Source organism: Tympanuchus pallidicinctus, unplaced genomic scaffold (assembly GCF_026119805.1).
Source record: "Tympanuchus pallidicinctus isolate F22 unplaced genomic scaffold, pur_lepc_1.0 scaffold3, whole genome shotgun sequence".
In the NCBI taxonomy this organism is placed as follows: domain Eukaryota; kingdom Metazoa; phylum Chordata; class Aves; order Galliformes; family Phasianidae; genus Tympanuchus; species Tympanuchus pallidicinctus.
Window position 1 is genome coordinate 98,934,651 of NW_026294747.1, and position 18,400 is coordinate 98,953,050.

Sequence of the window (18,400 nt, forward strand, 5' to 3'; positions counted from 1 at the left end):
TAATTTGACAATTTAAATGCAGCATTTAGATGGTATATCTGGAGAGGTTATGTTACAAAAACTATGTGGCTAAATGTAACCAGAGTGAAGTTTTAATGTCCGTTTGGTCTCTGAGGAGGCCTCTGTCTCTTGATAGGCCATAGGAGAATACCAGCATTTTTTCTCTCTCAATTTGAATTCTGCCTGTCTGTGATCCTGTACCGTTGTGCAATTCCTGTGCTTTAATTAAGTAGCTCTTGGAATTTCTTTTAAACAGTGCATCTCAAACACATTATCTATAAACCATATGGAAAGGAGAGTAAAACAAATAAAGGAATAAATGACAGGAAGAGTTTGGAAAAATAAATGAATCCTGAAAGGAGAAATGGCAAGAATGTTCTTTTATATGAAGAAACAATTTGGACAAGGCTGCTCATCTAGAGCAAACTACACTGTATGAAGGGACAAACAGAGGGCAATGCTAGGTGACCCAGAGAGGAAAGGCAGCTATTTGGTCATAGAGAAGTCAACTTTTCTTTTCACTTTCTTATTAGTACTTCACAGTGCACTTGTTATAAAAGATATATTTTTAAAAAATGGCTTAATCATAAGTGCCCAGTGTGCTTAATACTTCAAAGTGTGCTGGTTTAATTTCTTCTGCTGTTTTTGTGTTGTTATAAACTACTCATTGTCTGAGAAGTTCCAGACAAAAGAAATCTGCAGCCTAACATGCCATGTGACTTTTTAAACTTTGTTGTTGGTTATAAACAATTCCCAAACTGTTGCATTTGGAATTTAATACTTCTGCAGTCTTTGAGGGACAGAACTGCAGTATTCTTTAATCAGAATTTCACACCTTCACAGCTTTGTTTTCTGAAGAGTCAGAGTAGCGCGGGTCATTCAGTTCTGCAAGAAGTTCTGTAACACCAGATACAGAGCGTTTGGAAGAGTTCTCCAAAGTGAAAGACATCCTAAATATCTATTTCCATATGTAAAATTACAGCAGTGAATCCAACAAGAATAATTTTTCCTTCTGTTGAAGGCAGCTTCCGTTGTGTAGACAGATGTGTTCTCAGTTACAGTAATAATTTTTAACAGTATTTGCATTGAAGGTATTTTAAGTTAGAACACTGAGCTCAAAAGATAAAGGAAGGAAGGGAGAATGACTGGATGCTGTGGGACTGCAGACAGTTTCATCAGCAGCATGATTTTTGGTAGCTTAAGGAGATGGGTGTATTTTTGCCTTATCTTCCTGGGAATCTATTTTATCTGTTACACTGGCATTTTCTTTTATCTGGTGCATGATGAATCAGATCAGGGAACTGATTTGACAGAAGCTGTCTGATCTGGTTCACTGGTGAAAGGGAGAAGGGCAGAAACAGTTCTGTATGGAAGGCAGTGTTGCTCTTTATAGCAGTGGTGTAGGTTTCTGCTGGGTTACATTTGTGGAATTCAGCACCACAGATTCTCTCCTGTAAATCTTGCTTCATCTAGAGGAAGATACCTAACCTAGGAAAGCAACACAAATCTGATGTTATTGACACAATTCCCACACACCTTTGCTGTATTTATTAATGATTGTTGTGCATATTACTTGTGAAAACAATGTAGAAACAGAATACATTACACAAAGCCTCTAATACAAACCTGGTGCTTTTTAAGCACATCAGTGTCAGGGTAGGAAAAAATTCTGTTGCATGTGCCAGGTTGTCAACAGAAGAGCTTTTCAGATCGCTTAGTAGAGATTTTGTGCAGAAGAATGATAGTTACTTTACTTTCTGGTGTGTGCTGCAGGTGGAGGTGAGAATTCTACGGTGTATTTGTGCTCTGTTGACAACGGTTTGGCAGGCAGTGTGAAAATGTTAAGGAATACAAGAAACTTACTTTTGTAGGTTATGTATCCTTTCACGTGTTCAGTGGATGGGGTAACCTACTTAAATCTTAGCTGTCGTTAAATGTTTTTATCAGGTTTAAGTCATTGAGACTCCAGTTGAAAATTTATACCTGGTTTGATGCAAAGCTAAACAGAGAAAGTGTTGTTCTACCAAGCAAAGCATAGATGGGAACAGTGACCTGAATTTTATTTTATTATTTTGTTATTCCTAAAAGTGTTAGTGTTTTCTAACAATGGTACTGATATTATTTCAAATGAAAATGTGTTTACGTGGCAAGATTTGACATCATTTAGCACAGATGTGAAGAGGAATGTTTGATACTCTCTTAAGCATTCTATATCAAGCTCCTACAGGTTTGTGCAAAATAATTTATTAACAACGCTAAATCTACTGCTACCTACATTTTATGGGCATACATATTATATCATCAACACAAGTGCTAATTAAATACAATAAATCAATATGCAGTTGATAATAAATAATACTAAGCATCAAAATAATAACATTTAATAATATTGAAGTATTAGAACAGTGATTTTCCTTTTTGAATGGTTGACCTATTTTCATCAATCCAACATCTGCTTCCATGGCAACATAGTTTGAACCTGGAGCAGAATCATGAAACTCCCCTCTTTTACTTACGGATGCGTGCTAAGTGAGTGAAGCAAGTGCAGTTTTTAAACAAAGAAGTAGATGCATGTTCTTAAAGTTGGAAACAGTAGGCCCTTATTATCATTCTTCTAAAAGAGTTAAGTCACATAGTTGGGTTAGTTCTTCAGGCTCTACCATAGGTATGTATTTTCTTTGTGAACCACCTGTGCAAAGTAAGAAGCAAGGTTAAAAACAAGGTATAACATCAATTCAGCAGCACTTTTGTTTTTTTTCTTTGATAATGAATGTCATGGAGCTTTCTTCTTGATAACTACTTAAAATTTATGAGTCTGAAATAGAAAGAAGAATGCTAACGAAACTGCTTTCAGCCTACTCTGAAAGCTGAGTTCCAGAAATCAGTTACATGTCCAACACTTAGCGATACAGTGGTTGTTTTTTGTTTTTGTTTTAAATGATCCACCAATAGGAGTGTTTGGAAACAGTGTCTGTAAAATATTTATACCGATTTATCCTAAACTCCCATAGTCACTCATTTTGTATCCAGCCCTCGAATGGTAAACTTTTATATGGAAGTGAATGCAGTTGGGATGTTCCACATCACGCATGAGTTTGGATCACACAGAAGCATTTGTGGATGAGTTTGGAAATGCTTAAGAGTAACAGAGGGCTATTTTGATAGCTGTAATATAAAATCTGACCTTATAGTTTGCAAATATGATTTTAGGAAGAATATAATTACATCTGGTATAGATAAAAATGAGTACCGTAGTGTAAGGATAGGGCTAAGGCATTTGTAGCAAACATGGCTTAATAAATGTTTGGGCCATAGAGATTTGATTTTGTAGAATCTCCTTCTGTGGAGATATTCAAGACCTGTCTGGATGCCTACCTGTATGGCTTACTGCAGGGTACCTGCCTTTGCAGGGAGTTGGACTCGATGGCCTCTTTAGGTCCCTTCCAACCCCTGTGATTCTGTGAAAGCTGATTTTTGAAAAGCTATTTGTTTATTTATTGTTTTTAAGAAGCTGCACTGCATGACATATTTTTTTAGAAATAAATTATGTGAATAGCATTATGGCAGGTTGTGACGTGGTTCTGTGTTGGAGCCTTCCAGACATGTGAAGCAAATAGCTTCTTTTTGTGGGGGCTTCAGGAGGTTGGGATTCAGCAGCTGTGTAAAATGGCCAACTTCATATAGTAAGGAAGTAGGAAGAGAAGTGGAGAGAAATGTGCCGCACTGGTGTGTGTACAGATCTGTTATCTGTTGACATGAGTGGAATTCTAACAGTGCAGTGGTCAAGCAAAACAGCTGTGCTTTTTTATTTCTAAATCATTTCTATGTTTGTGACAGGTTCTGGTTTAAAATACGGGAGCTGTAGTGTCACAGAGGGAATCACGTAGTGATCTGTATTGGAAGGTACCTCTGAGGGTTGTTTGGCACAAGTTCTGATGAAAGCAGGAACCTAGATAAGGTAACTAAGCTAGAACTTGAATATTGCCTGTGAGGGAAAGTCCGTACTTATCTGGGAAACTTTTTCCAATATTTGATTGTTCTTATGGAAAATGTTTTTTTCTTATAGCAAAACAAAAACCCTCTGAAGCAGCTTGTGGCCCATGGTTTCTTGTGTTTTTACTGCACACCCTTGTGAAGGGAGCAGCTCTGCCTTCTCTAAAACTACCTGATAGGTGTAGGGGAAGACTGTAGTTAGATCCTCCCTCCCACCCAAAGCCTGCTCTTTTCTAAGTTTAGCAAAGCCAGTTCCTTCATCCTTCATGCGTTGGGTTCTTCAGCCCTGTAAGCTTGGTGGCCCTCCTCTTGGCTTCCTCCGGATTTACAGTGGCTTTTTTGTGCTCATCTCCTTGGAACTTGCTGTCAGTTGCAGTGGGTGTTCTTTCTTTGTCCTCAGTGCGTTCACTCTTTAATTAGAGAAAATTAGTGATCAATTTTGAAGACGTATGGACAACACTTAGCTTTCTTACTGCTGAAACTTTTCAGCAATAGTCTTCAGATATTTGCTTATCCATCTGCTTCCGCTTTCCTGTGGCAGCATAGCCTTTTCAGACTGGTAATGCATATTTGCATGCATGTATGTATGCTGCTTGAGGGTGTTTAATTTGTAATGTCAAGTTGGAATACTGCTACTTCATTTGCAGCCTGAGTAGTTTGTCAGTGTTCAGGTACAAATACCAGTTCTCTTTACTGATAAGTATTTGATGTGTGGATTAAATTAATTTCTGACTGACAGTTTGATTTGATGTAAAGAAGTTAACTGTAGAAAGAATGATTATCCCTGATGAATAAATACTGATTGGAAAGCTAAATATGTGGTTCTTTTTCTGAAATGTTTAATTATAAGATATAAACCTTACTGATAGCTTTACAGATCTTTTTTAGGAAAGTACTTAGTAAGTGTACTCATCCGACGTTTTGTTCTAGTAACACAGGTATTCTAACCAGCACCCATCTGTGCCTGCTATTGTGATGAAAATAGGAAGATGTAGGAAGACTAATGGAAAAATGCACTTTATATAAATTATTAAATTATTTGGTTTATTGACATGTACATATGCAAAATAATTCTGTGTTGTTACCAATTCTGCATGCTAAAAAAGGTTAATCCAAGCCACTGGTGATTTCAATTAACGTATTGTTTCCATCTGAGAATTCCTCAGCAGCAAACATCTTAGTGTGCATAGGAAATCAAATCTAAAAGTATTCTTTAAAAAAAGAAAATGTGCTTTCATTTTTAATAGTTTGCAAAATGGTCATTTGATTTTTTTTTATTTTATATTAGACTTACAGGTAAGCCACTGCAAATCGATTTATTCATAGATTTGCAATTCTGAGCCATAAAAATAGCTTTTTGATGTTTAAATTTCAAGCTGAAATCATGTGGAAAGTTACTGGAAGTTGCAGGGTAGCGTTGGTTAAAAACAACAGCTGGGAGTTTCTGAAGGTTTCTGCAGTATAAAAATGAAGTGTGCTGATCCTTCAGCTTACTTGACAACATTTGAAGACTAAAAATAAACTCAAATTTCAGTGTGCTTTCTATAAATTGTACTTTTCAAGAGGTTGTTGGAATTGTAGGTTTAGTTTGAAATTGAAGATGTCAGATATTTTAGATATGTTAATATTCTATTAAGAGGGGAACAGATTGCTTCTCAGATTTTTTTTCATCTCAGTGAAAGGTTCAACTTCTCAAGGAAGAAAGATTTATAGATTTGTCTATTTAAAATTCTATAAAATGCCTACTGCTGAACCAAATTCCTGCAACCATATCAATGAGGTAAAAAAAAAGATAGTTTTGCAGGCTGTACATGTACAAAATGTTTTAGTTCCAAAATCAAACTTTATCACAGTTCTTCTTATTGCCATCTTGTGTAGCTTTTGTTGTTGTTGCATTGGAGGTTTTTTTTTTTGTTTTCAATTAATGGCAAAATAAATGAAAGTAAACATGAATAAAGTTCTTAGACCTATGCGAGTTTGTAGGTGCTGGTTATATTTCCTAGCATTCTAGTATTATAGAACTGAAAATGCATATTAACATCTATTTATTCTTAAAAGGTCCAGTTGCTTTTTGAAATGTGTATTTTTTTATTTATTTAATTTATTATTATTATTATTATTATTTTTTTTTAAGAAAAAACTGATTTTTTTCCAAAAGATTGCTCATGCAGTATGTGCAGAAAATAGCAAAGCTGGGTTGGATCATTGATTTATCTAGGCCAAATTGCAACAGAGGACAAAGGAAGGTTGTATTCGTACAGCTAAGTATGTAGGCATGTTTCCTCAGAATTAGTTCCCACACTTTGTTGATTTATGGTGTGAACCTTCTTAAGGTTTTCTCATGACTGAAGATGACGTGGCCAGACCTGGTATGGAAGCGTGCAGTGCATTTATACAATGGCGTTCCCTTTTTTTCAAAGGAACTTGAATTATTTTATAGTTAAAAGCCAGTTAATTTAGACAAGGACTGTTAATATATCCTTCTTTTATAAGTCATTGCCATGTGTGTAGGTTCTACCTTGGATTTTTCTAGCTTTTCTCTGCTCTTTTTTTTTTTTTTAGTTGTTTTTCCATGTAAGGTCTTGTAATTCTAAATTAGATGCTGCCAGTGTGGGTGTGACGTGATGGTAGAGGTTGAGAAATCAGTGCCATAGGATGTACTCTAAGAACACTTCTTAGGAGAGGCAACAGTAGCAAAACAGGAATCCTCTTCTCTTGCTGTCAGCCAGGTGGGAGCACCAACAGGGGGCTGCAAAGGGTATGAGGTGCTACTCAGCTAAAAGACTTGAAATTTCCAGAAGGATCACAGCAACGTTTTAACACGTGTGGTGATTCCTTCTCTAATTTCAGCAGGCATAAGTGTGTCTTCTGGAATTGTGCTTCCTCATGAATTTAACATCATTTGGTAGTTCATACTGTAATTTTAAGCCATACCTATTATAGAAAGGCTGACTGAAGAACATACTTTGGGAAGTCATCCAGAAAGAGCGTATTCCTTCATTATGCTAACAATGCTTCAGAGGCATCAACCTGGAAAACTAACAGGAGAAGACTCAGTAGGAATATGTTTTTCCTTTCCTCCTGGGTTTGTGTACAGTTGCCAAAATAAGGCAACTTCAAAAGGCAGTATGAATAGAGAACAGATCTTTGGAGACAATGACATTTTAAAGAGCTCCTAAGAATCAGACATTCAGATCTCTTTAAAACCCACTTAAATTAATATTGCCCACAAAGAAGTTTCCTTTCACGTGTAAATGTTTTTTTCAGCTCAAGCCTGGTGGGGATGTATGGCTTCCTGGCTTGCAGTTGGGACTGTCAAACAAAAGACAAGTTAATACCTATTAATATTCGTTGTTTACCTTCCACTTGATTGTTTATGAATTACTTAATGACAAAATGGAGTATGAACATTCAGAGCCACTTGGCTTTACAGCTATCCCAGAGGTTGGCTTAGTATTTCATGAAACTGAATTGTTTTGTAAATGATGTATTAATTGATTCAGTTAAACTATTTAAATAACTTTTTGCAAATGTGATATTCATAACTGTCAGAAAAAGCCTGGGTAGAGGCATCTGCTAGAGAGTACTTACAGCTATAGGATCTAGAAACATATTCCCATAAGTCTGTGATGCAGTTTGCAACAGCATTTTTTAGGTATTATTTTTGTTACAAGCCTTCCCTTTCTAGGAATTGTGATGCTTTTCCCATTTCCAAAGTTTTGTGTAACTCTTTTGTCTAAGGAGGCTCTTAGTTTAAAATAAAGAAAGAAATAAAAGAAGCTCTGTGTGCCATTTGAGGATAAATCCCATTTATCATTTGTATCTTCAAGATTACTGAGAGTAAAAATGAAGGACTCAGAGCAGGTAGAGGAATCCCAAGGTAGAAAATGCAGGTTTTGCAGCTGTAATTGCAGAAGAAATAGAGAACAGAAACTGAATAGAAATGTCTCCAGATGGCAGGAGAAATCCAGTCATCCTTGTGTTGGAGCCTCTGTGTTGTCTGTTAGATACAGACATCTCTCTTCAGAGAGTCTTCAATGATGTGATACTTTGGCTTGTATATTTTCCATCTAGAAACTTATGGAATAATTTGCTTTTATGCATTATTTTCTACAATAACTACTAGCAGAGTGTTAAGAGCTACTTTAGTATTAGTTTTACTGGCTTTGTTACACAGCTGCTCAGTACAGTAAATGTAATTAGTCATTTATTGGAAAAATGCAGCAGGAGTTATCCAATCTCTTCCAGTCTCTTATTAAAAATGTGCTAAATCAGTTGCTATATTTTTCCCCACACCTCAAAAGTAGTTCAAAAGCATCATTTGCTTTTTTAAACTGTAGTTGTGTTAAAAAGAAATAAAATTAAATCTCTTTCGTTGGGTCGGTTGGTTTTGTTATGGTTGGTCTGTTGTTTACTGGGTTTCTCTTAAGTGCTGAGAACCACCTGATAGGGTTAACTGAAAACTGATTCTGGAACTTAATTTCTGTAAGACAGTGCAGCACTGGACTGAGAAGCTGCTGTATACAGACTTTTAAAAATATTCTCTATGCAAATGTTTTATTGAATGCAGACTGAAGTTGATCACGAGTCATGGTGTAAGGTAAATGTCAGAAGAAGTGGGGTTTAATTACTTTATTTTTGCACTGAGTCTTTATCTTATGCTGGAAGGAAGTGTCAATCCAGAATGTCACTCTTCTGATCAGAAGGTAGTGGTGTGATGTGTAAAATTTCAGAGGGATTTTTCATTAACTGTGGCAGTGTGCAAGGAGCCTGGTATGCTGCTGCTTTCTATGCCAGTGCCTTGAATGGTGCTTTTGATGTCATGAGAGACTGCTAATGTGTGCCTATAATCGGCTGAATTCCTACAAAGGAGATTCAGTTAGAAGCTGCTGAGAATTCATAACCATAGTATGTTTGATCAAGGTTAGTTTTAGTCAGAGGATTTGTCATAAGATATAAAGTGAGTGTGTATGACTGTGGGTGTGTTATGGGGATTACAGATAAACCGATATCAAACATGAGGGTGTCTATTATTCAACTTGAAATGTTATCTTACACTGTTTGCAGTACTTGAGCTTATCTGCATCTCAGTTTTTTGATCGGGAGTTCATAACTGTTGCAGATTATTTTGTGTGTTGCAAGATTAGGTGAAAAGGGAATAAAGGTCATTAAAATAAATGTTTAATTTTTTACAATTATGTATTATGAAGTTACTGATCTCAAATATTTTCTTGTTTTTCTAGCTTCTTAAAAGCTTCATTTTCTAATACAAGTTGTCTGTACCAGAAGTAGTTGGTAACAGATAAAGCGTTAATGCATCCTGAAGGACAGTAAATTGGAAAAGTTGAGGTATTAGTTTAATATAACACTGGTTGCATTTGGCAGTTCTGCTTTGTTTCCTATGAGATTGTAGAAGCTACAGGGGGCAAGCAAGAGAAATAGAGAAATAATGATATCTTTCCAGTGGTTTTCATGCCAATTTAAGTAACTAATTTGGGTAACTAAAGTACCTAAAGTAACTAAGTAACTAAAATACCTATTATATTCTTGTTATTCCTATAAAACATACTACAGTGTGTTTATGGGGAAGATTTGAGGATTAACATTCCTTACATATGAGGAAAGAATCCAGTACACAGCTTATAAAGTGTTTCTGTAAGTGCTTTGATTTCTCTCTGTTATTGCAAGAGACTAAAATTACTTTCAAGTTCTGTTTGCAAACTGTTCTTACAGAGTCAAAAGTACATCAAGTAGTAAAAATGGTATGTGGCCCTATTCCTCCTCACGAGGGTTGCAGATTGAAAAGTGGCACTGGTATCATTATGTTAATGAATTCATTAATTGGTCTTCCTAAGGTTGGATGTGTCATAAAGTACAAGTGGGTCTGCCTTTTTATGACTTTGGGTTTGGCTTCAATGCATAGCTTGAAACCCCATATAGCACAAAATGTAATTGCTGATTTCCTAGATAGCAGTGACTGCATTTCTCTGACCGCTGCGTGGTCTTTTTATTGGTGTAGTTGAAATTACAAGTTCTGAATGTGCTGTCAGTTGAGCTTTGTACCATTCTATCTGCAAACCTCCCTCCTTCTGGTCCTGTTTCTGGAGGTGGAGTGAGTAACATTAATGGCAGGCTGCTTTTCTCTGCCCCCTTCATGGTCATAGATTAATCTCTGAGTTACTCAGTTTAAATAAAATAATAATGAAAATAATAAAACGAGTGCAGCAGTGAGTCAAAAGCTGTATGCTGTAAAACGTGTTCTGAAGTGCCAAAGTACATACAACTGTATGACACATTTCTCAAATGTTAGCCAGGGAAGCTATTTACTAGAATTGTCTTTCTAATACAAATGCTGAAGAAAAAGGAAAAGAGATTGCATCTTCCTTTGCAGTGTCACATTGTATTAAGAACTGCAGCTGTATCATTGCTCAGCTTGCCTCTGAAAATGTCTGGGCTGCAGTGATGCAGTAAGAGATAGGTGCATCATCTTAGAAGCTATGAAGTGATACAGATACTTCATTTGATCCCACAAAGTAATTGTGGCTAATACGTAAAAAGTTGCATTGTGTTGTTGGTTTGTTTTTTTTTTTTTTTTTTTTTTTTTTGAAGTTTGGTAGAAGACTTACAACTTTCCTACCTCTTTCAAACAAAAGAAGCCTCCTGACCTGTCATTTTTCATTAGAACATTGTCTAGAGATTTTGCCATGGTATGGTAACATTAATGCAGTTCTGCTGGTGCAGCCATGTTCTCATGCATATATAATATGCAACATGCAGTGATAGATTAGATTATTTTTGTCATAAAGTCAAGATTTAATATGAATGTATCTTTTAAATTCCTTGTGCCTATTACCATCTATAGCTAAAAGTATCCTTTGTCGTATGTACCTTTGTAATGTGCTTCACATTGCAGAATTGTAGCTACATCTGGAAAATCAGTGTTGACACTGTAAAGAGTCTGAGAGGACTACTCAGTGTTTGGGCTTCTGCCTCAGGCCCAGGTCGTCTCTGTCAAGATGGGACTCAAGTGTACAACATTCTAATTCTGCTCCTGTACACTCTATTTTTCATCAGAAAACTGTGTTTTCTCTATGATAAACAATTAGTGTTATATCAAGACAAGTCTGTGTTAAAATGTGTGCATGAAAGGTAGAAATTACACAGAATGTTTATGTAGGCTAGACAGCTAATTACTTGGTTCTTGTGTTGCCAGAATTTTGTTGGCATTTCTGAAGAAGTGTTCATTTTATATTCTACTTGATAGACTGAGGGTGAGCCACAGTTTCCTGTGGTGACCTCTGCTCAAAACAGGAAGATTGGAGGTGTTTTCTTAGTTAAGGAGTGTTTTGTGAAGGGTGGCAAGTTAACTTTTTCAGCATTGTCTTCTTCATTCTAGCAGCATATGAGATTGCAAAAGCACCAAGGTGCTGTCAGTGAGCTGTTGAGTCATTAAAAATAAAGCAAAATCTCTAAATGTGGCCAAACACGAGATACTCTATTTCATTAGAACTGCTGTGTATGTGTAAATGTGTTCCAATTCAGAATGACTGAACTATGAAAAGAAATTGTGATGAGCTATCAATTTTAAAAGCTGTTCTTTTTGCGTGTACAATTCCTTTGGACCATTGTTGGCAGAACAGCAATTTGCTGGATTGCTGCATTAAAGGAAGAAGGCAAGTATGTGAATCGGAGGATTTTACCCATACTTGCTAATCTAAAGTTCAGATATTTTATAGTATACTAGTGTTCTGTGGCAACATATTTAAGAGTGTTTGGCAGTTTCAGGTCTGATTATATTTGAAGTGTATTTGCTATTTGAGATCAAATTTCTGATGCCTAGGCAGCATTTTACCAATCCAAATGTAAATCACTGCCACAAACACAGGCCAGAGTTGGTGGTGTTTCTGTTTTCAAGTTGCTGTCTAGAGTTTAAAACTGGAGTAAGTAAGTATACATAAGGAAGAGCAAGAAAACCCAATGGCTTAGAATGAGAAGAAAATGAACATTCACTTTTGGAATGATTTTGGTAGTCAGAGGGTTAGGATTAAATGCCTGTGTGATGGAGTTCGTTATCTGTGCATATGCCTAAAATATTCTTAAAATCTGTAGTATTCTGTGATGTGGAAGATGTGAAATTACTTTTGTACCTTTGCTGACAGTCTTATTCTTTTCCTATTCTTTGTTGGTTATGTTTCTATCCCTGGATTTAACAACTAAGCCATGCGCTCAGGCTTGGGATAAAATAAGTTTATTGCCTTGAATGGATAACTTTCCAAAGGGCTCTGCAGGTATGCCTCTAGTGGCTGAACTCTAGTTGAGAGGGACTATGACAATAAGATTTTATCTTGGAGAAGAGGTGACTAGAAATTCTAAATACGGTAGTAGTAGTGGTTGTTTATTCAACCACTAGAGGTCTTATTTGTATAACAGTGAAAAGTGTTCTTGGGAAGCTTGCATTGGTACAGCTTTCTGCAGATCCCCGTGATCCTAGGAAAACAGAGAAGGCGTATAGAAGTGTGACATCGAAGAAATAGATAACAGGCTATGGAGTTAAGAATGTTCTGAACTAGGAATTTGATATTGCTGCTTCTAGATTCAGAAAATGAAATATTATATCTTAATCTTCAGCTAGACATAGATGCTGATTACAGAGTAAGACGAAACTGAAGGAAAAAAGTCTTTAGCCAAAATTGTTTTCAAAGAGTTTCGTCATTTATTTGAACTGTGTTTAAAGAACCTCTTTAAGATAGCCATGCATTTTTGACATTGGTTGTGTTATTATTGTTTCTTCTTTTTCTTTTTCTTCTTTTTTTTTTTTTTTGTTTTGATCACAGATGAACTTTTATTCATCTTTACAGTCTGTGCTGGCAAGCGAGATACTTGCTTGGGAATCTGCTTAATATGGAATGTGCAGCATTCGCAGGGCCTGTGAGAATCTTAGTGCAAATATCTTCTTTTTTCTGTTCATAGAGCCTGAATCATAAAGGCAGCATATAGCATTTCTTTTGGCACTTTCTAGGAGCCTTTCTTTTGTTTTTAAACATTATTTGGCAGTTACTTGGCTTGTCAGCACAGAATCTGTAGAGACAGCTTTCTTGAAAGCTGCTACTAGCTTGGGGTTTCACATGCATATGCTTTTAACTTTAACTTTTGCAAAAAGTTGGTCTGATTCTGTTCTTTTGTGTAGAGGTCCTGCAAATTTTGTTTAGTGAGTCTCAAAATGTGCAGATGTCATTCCACATCTTGAGCCTGTGATTAACTGGTATGGAATAATGTAGAAAACACGGCTTCACGTTTTCTCGGTTCTCTGTAGATAGAGTTTAAAAATAATTTTTGTATATTTTATTGGTTATATACCAAAGTTCTCGCTGGTGTAGTTATGCAGTGGGGAATCTAAAGGAAAGTTTGGTGTAAGAAGAAAAAAAAAATATATCACTTTTTAAAAAGCAAAACAACCTTCCTCGTTACGCCCACTGAAAATCACAGGAAAAAAAGAAAAAGAATAGTCATCAAATTTTTATTTCCATTTTGTTCATTGATATTTCTTTTTCGGAGGAAGCCATCTGTTTGGAGATCTAACAGTCTGTACCACTACAGAATTGTATTTCTGTGCATGTAATACTCCTGCCATTTGGCACAGTGTCTTGCTGTCGCAATGCTGTGACAAAACAAATGGTGGCATGTATCTCCTTTCAGCACTGTCTTGGCTTTTAATGGCTGTAGATTTGTTGGTGGTGTTTTGTTGTTTCTTTTCCCCATTTACTTGCAAGAAGTGTAGAGAACAGTGACTTCTCTCACTGAGCATCTCTGACAGCTGTAAGACCCCCATGCCAAGTTCTGGTTCCCAAGCCTTGACCTCTTTGGCTGCTTGTCTGGTCTCTTGGCTGGCTCCTCTGCTGGTTGCTGTGGCAGCTGCAGAATTGTCTGTGGAGCTGCAAAACTGGCTCATTCAGATTCTGCTTTATTGTTGGTGGTACTGTTTCTCTTAGCTTGGTGAGATCTGTATGTTTTAAATATACTTTGAGAATAAAAATTCTCAAAGCAGTCAAATTGCTGTGATACAAATACTGATTTTTAATTTTCCTGCTTTAAAGAGGTGTTTGGTTCTGCATTACTTGGAAGTAAAAATACTCTGAACACAATGTGGCACAAAGAGCAGCAGTTTTTTCATCCCTGACGTTTTTGCTTGGCACTAGCATTCTGGATAAAATGACAGTACGTTCATTGTATGAAATACTTCATCAATGCTGTAGATTGGGAACGTAGCCGAATTGACATAAAAGGGATACACTGACTAATTTCAAGTCTAACATGTAGTGAATGTGCTACCAATTCATCCACATCAGTACTCAGATACAGCCTAATCTGCTTGGAGGAAGGCGTGGTAGAATTTTAAGAGGGAAGGGAGAAGGCACATGAATGCAGGCTGCAGGACTAGGCAGCGTGGTTAAAATTTGGTTTAAGTGACTGAAATTTGTAAGAAGAAAACAAAGAACAATATTCTTTAAAATTCTTTCTTTTATCTCAGCAAAAAGTGAAATTTTAATGTCCCACAAAATTGTCTGTTGAAATGTAGTATCTTTAAAGCCAGATTGAATGGTGAGAAAATAGAAATAAATGACTACTGACATTAGGACGAAATGGCCGTGACTTCAGTGAAACTATGAAGCAGGGCCAAAATAAGCCTTCAGTGAAGATTACATGGTTGCACTTTGGCAGAGGATGGTGCAGGATTTTAAGAAAAGCTGCTGTAACTAGATAACCTCTCAGTATGTTTATCACAATGGCTGTGGTTCTGTTTCAGAGCGGAAGAGACAGTCGTAAATACCGAGTAGAGGAATGTAAACTGTTTCTGAGCATTTCAGTTGAAAAGATGAGAGGGGAAAATGTTTTGACCCTAACTGCTCACAACATATTAGAACATATGCATTCTTCCTCAAATCACTCCAAAATAGCTATGAAATAAACAAAAAGTGATTCAGAAGAGCCAGTCTCCCATCTTTCCAGAAGGAACTGAAAAGATATTCCTTGTATAAAGAATCATCAATATATATATGACAGTCTGGTACTGATGAGTTGGATTTGGGTAGTTCATATGCTCACGTGTTCTAGGGACTCGCAGCATTCTGAGATGGTCATTGGACTGATTGCATCTGTGAAGAGGTGTAAAATGTCAGATATTTCTGCCCTGGTGCTGCCTCACATCCCACAGTTTTGGTCTCCATTATTTGTGAGGCTGATTTGATATGTGAGGCGGGTTGCTCTCATCTTCTTGTCTGTGAGAAGAAAAGTGGCAGCGTATTGCTGTAATGATTTGTAGGAGAAAATGTAGAACAGCTGGGTAAGAATCCAAAGCAACTTTAGTCTGCAAAAATACTGCCTCAAAAAGAGGAATCACGTTCTGTTTACCAGGTTTTTCATTCCTGCACCATTTACTGACGCTACAGTATGCAGAGTTAATACTCCTTGCAAAGTTGGTGAGAGGCAAAGTTTGTCATATTCTCAACCTCAGTAGTTCAGGAGAAAGAATTTATTAAAAAAAAAAAAAAACCACATACAAAAGTTCAAGGTTTAATGTATGTGTGAGTCATTTCAATACTTGGAGCTTTTCATAAGGAGTATCTGGTACATAAATGTACTGCTGAAAGTTGGAGAAAGAAAGACAGGCTTTGATCTGGACCTATTTGGAATTACTAGAACAAATTAGCATATTGGTTAATAATTTGCTGTCATTTTTAAGACCTCTGTTAATTTTCTAAATTTCTCAAGAAGCATACTGTTATTTACACATGTAAATTAATTCCATAATGTAGCAGTTTTCCAAGTTTTACTACTTACAGTTTAAGCATTCATAACAAAATAAGGAAAAATACTGTAAATGGAAATGCGGAGGTTTTTGCTGTAAGTGTAAAGTTTTATCTAGAACTAACTTACTGTTGCTGATTCATGTCTCCCAGTGAACATACAGTTTAGCAAGACTTTGAGAGTTAAGTTCTGACGCACACGGATGTTTCTGTTAGCCAGTTCTGAATGTATGTTCCCAAGTTAAAATTTCATCCAGACCCACCCCCAGATCCATAGTTCCAGGCGTTCCCTTAATAACCTAAACATCGATCCACTGACTTCTAGAAACCTAATCTCTGCTTTTAGTCTCTGTTGGTGTGTACTTGAATGTAGGTTTCAGTTTATATTCTATTCTGTATATGCAGATACAGCAGAAAACTGCCTTTATTTTGCACAGGAGAGGCCTTTTTAATGCTGAGTACCATAAATGCTGGGAATTCTTTTTAAGATTTCTCTTATAACTGACATGTGAGGAGAATGCTACATTGCTTAAAGAATTTTCCTTTTCTCTTGCTTCTTCATTCCGGTTATTGCCTCATGCTGCCTACCAGAGTTCATTGGCAACCAATTCTAAATTTCTAACTTCCTAATTTTATATACTTGCCATCCTTTTCTTCTATTATTTGGTTGTTCAGTTGTTGTTGTTTGTTTTTGTTTTTTGTTTGTTCTCAGTGAAATCCTATTAATGACCTATTTTTATCTGATAATTGGTTTTCCTGCTTGAGGGGGTCATGAATTGTAAATGAAGGTACTGATTTGACTTGTCCATCCATGATGGTTTTGTTTCCTGATGAACTGCTGTATTGTTTGGTAAAATGGGTTTATTTTAGAACATTAGCTGCAGATACTTTGGGTCAACTGAATTGCAACTGAAGGAATAATTGTAAGGTAAAAAGCTTTCAGAATTTGGTAATCACAAAGTGTGATAACTGTAGTATATAGTGTTCTTCTGTTTATACAGATAGAAGTTGGTTGCTCCAAATCTAATACCATCTATTTATTTTAATGGAAATCACAACAGATGAAAAGAGTAAAATGATGGTATTTGATAGAGCAAATTCTCAGCTATAAAACATTATTTCTGAACATAGACACCACCATTAGCTATTGCACGTGGATGAGCTCATTGAGATGTTGTTCATTTCTTTGTGTGACAGCTGTGCATGGCTGCTCACAACACGGCTTGTCTTTCTCTTTCCATTGCTGAAATGCACCTTGCACCACCTCCCTGTGCTCACATCCACTGTTGCATCTCCATAAACATTCAGTGAGAATCAATGAATGTCATTGGGCACCATTTTTTCCGCATGGAGGAATTCAGTTCCACCCCATTGCTTCATCTGCACTACCGTATCAGACAGCATTCTGTCAGACTGCCCCTCTGCTGCTGTCTGTCACACGGCAACACGTAATGGAATGCTGGTGGGAAGGTTCAGCCTCTGCTGCCGTACCACCAACATCCACCTCTGATGTCGTGGGCCAATGTAATAAAACAGGAGGCGTTACTTTCAGAGCAGTCCTCATATTGAACAGGATGTGTATTTTTATACAAAAAATACTTAAATGAAATATGTACTGAAGTTGGTTTAAACCATAATCACTAATTCTTGATTTGTGAGTTGGAGAACTGAACCTGAGGAATGGCATTGTTTTTAGCAGAGCAAAGCATTAGTCTAATATCTGTGGAATAAAAATGGGGAATTGAAATTCCTTGTTCACCTCACTGATGTAAGAGAAGTGTAAATACCTTGTTTGGAATTTGGTCAGCTTTCTATAGCTAATGCTGCTTCTTCCCATAGATTGGAACTTTGGCCAAAGGCGATTGTTATTTCCAATGTGTAACTCATGCTCGCTTCCACCAGTGATAAGTCTACAGGCTGAACTCGTTTTTCTGAACGCTTCCATTGCATAGTCAGAGGCAGCATTGCTTCTTACTGCTTGTGAGAGTATTTCTATATCTGTGTCGGTCAAAATGAGTTACTGTATGTTACATATATTTGCTTATCTAACTTGAAATCAAGGGCGTATGACTTTCAGATTCTGTACAGGTTGTCTTGGAATAACTAACATGAAGATATCCTAGCACTCCTGGGAAATTACTGTAAGGAAAAGCTCAGAAAAAGGCAGTGCTGAAATAGTTGGAAAATGTGTAGTGATCATCTACTGAAGCTCTATGCAGAGCGTGACCCAGGTGATTTGTGTTACATTAATGACTGTAAGAGTTGTGGCACAGAAGCAATGTAGTGAATTTACCTAGCTGATGTATCCTCTAATTTAAATCCTGAGAATAGAAGTTTGCTGTTGCATGGAAATAATTTATTACAGTGCCCTTTAATTCATAATGCTATTTTGAAAGTTTATTTGCACCAGATGCTCCTGTCCAAGCAATTTGGCAATGTATTTATTGGAGATGCGATTTGATCGTGCATTTGAATTTAAACCTCCAGCACAGAAGTAGTTATTTCACATATTGGGTCAAATTCACGTTTGATCACTGAAGTGCTCTGTACTCTGAAGTACTGTGATTTTACTGTTGATAGAAATGTTTGTGAAAAGATACGCA

General features: G+C 36.6%; 1 protein-coding gene across 4 annotated transcripts in view; it reads left to right on the top strand.

The window, feature by feature from the left end:
• Positions 1-18,400, top strand: part of ANO10 (anoctamin 10) — a 114,306-nt gene that overhangs the window by 18,459 nt on the left and 77,447 nt on the right. Inside the window, exon 12 of one of the 4 annotated variants that reach the window (XM_052695899.1) lies at positions 4,924-4,941. The exons of the other annotated variants lie outside the window; for them this stretch is intronic. Coding sequence (XP_052551859.1) covers positions 4,924-4,926 — 3 coding nt within the window. The 3' untranslated portion in view covers positions 4,927-4,941. Of the gene's footprint in view, positions 1-4,923; positions 4,942-18,400 lie in introns of those variants that run through there. 4 annotated transcript variants of the gene reach the window in all.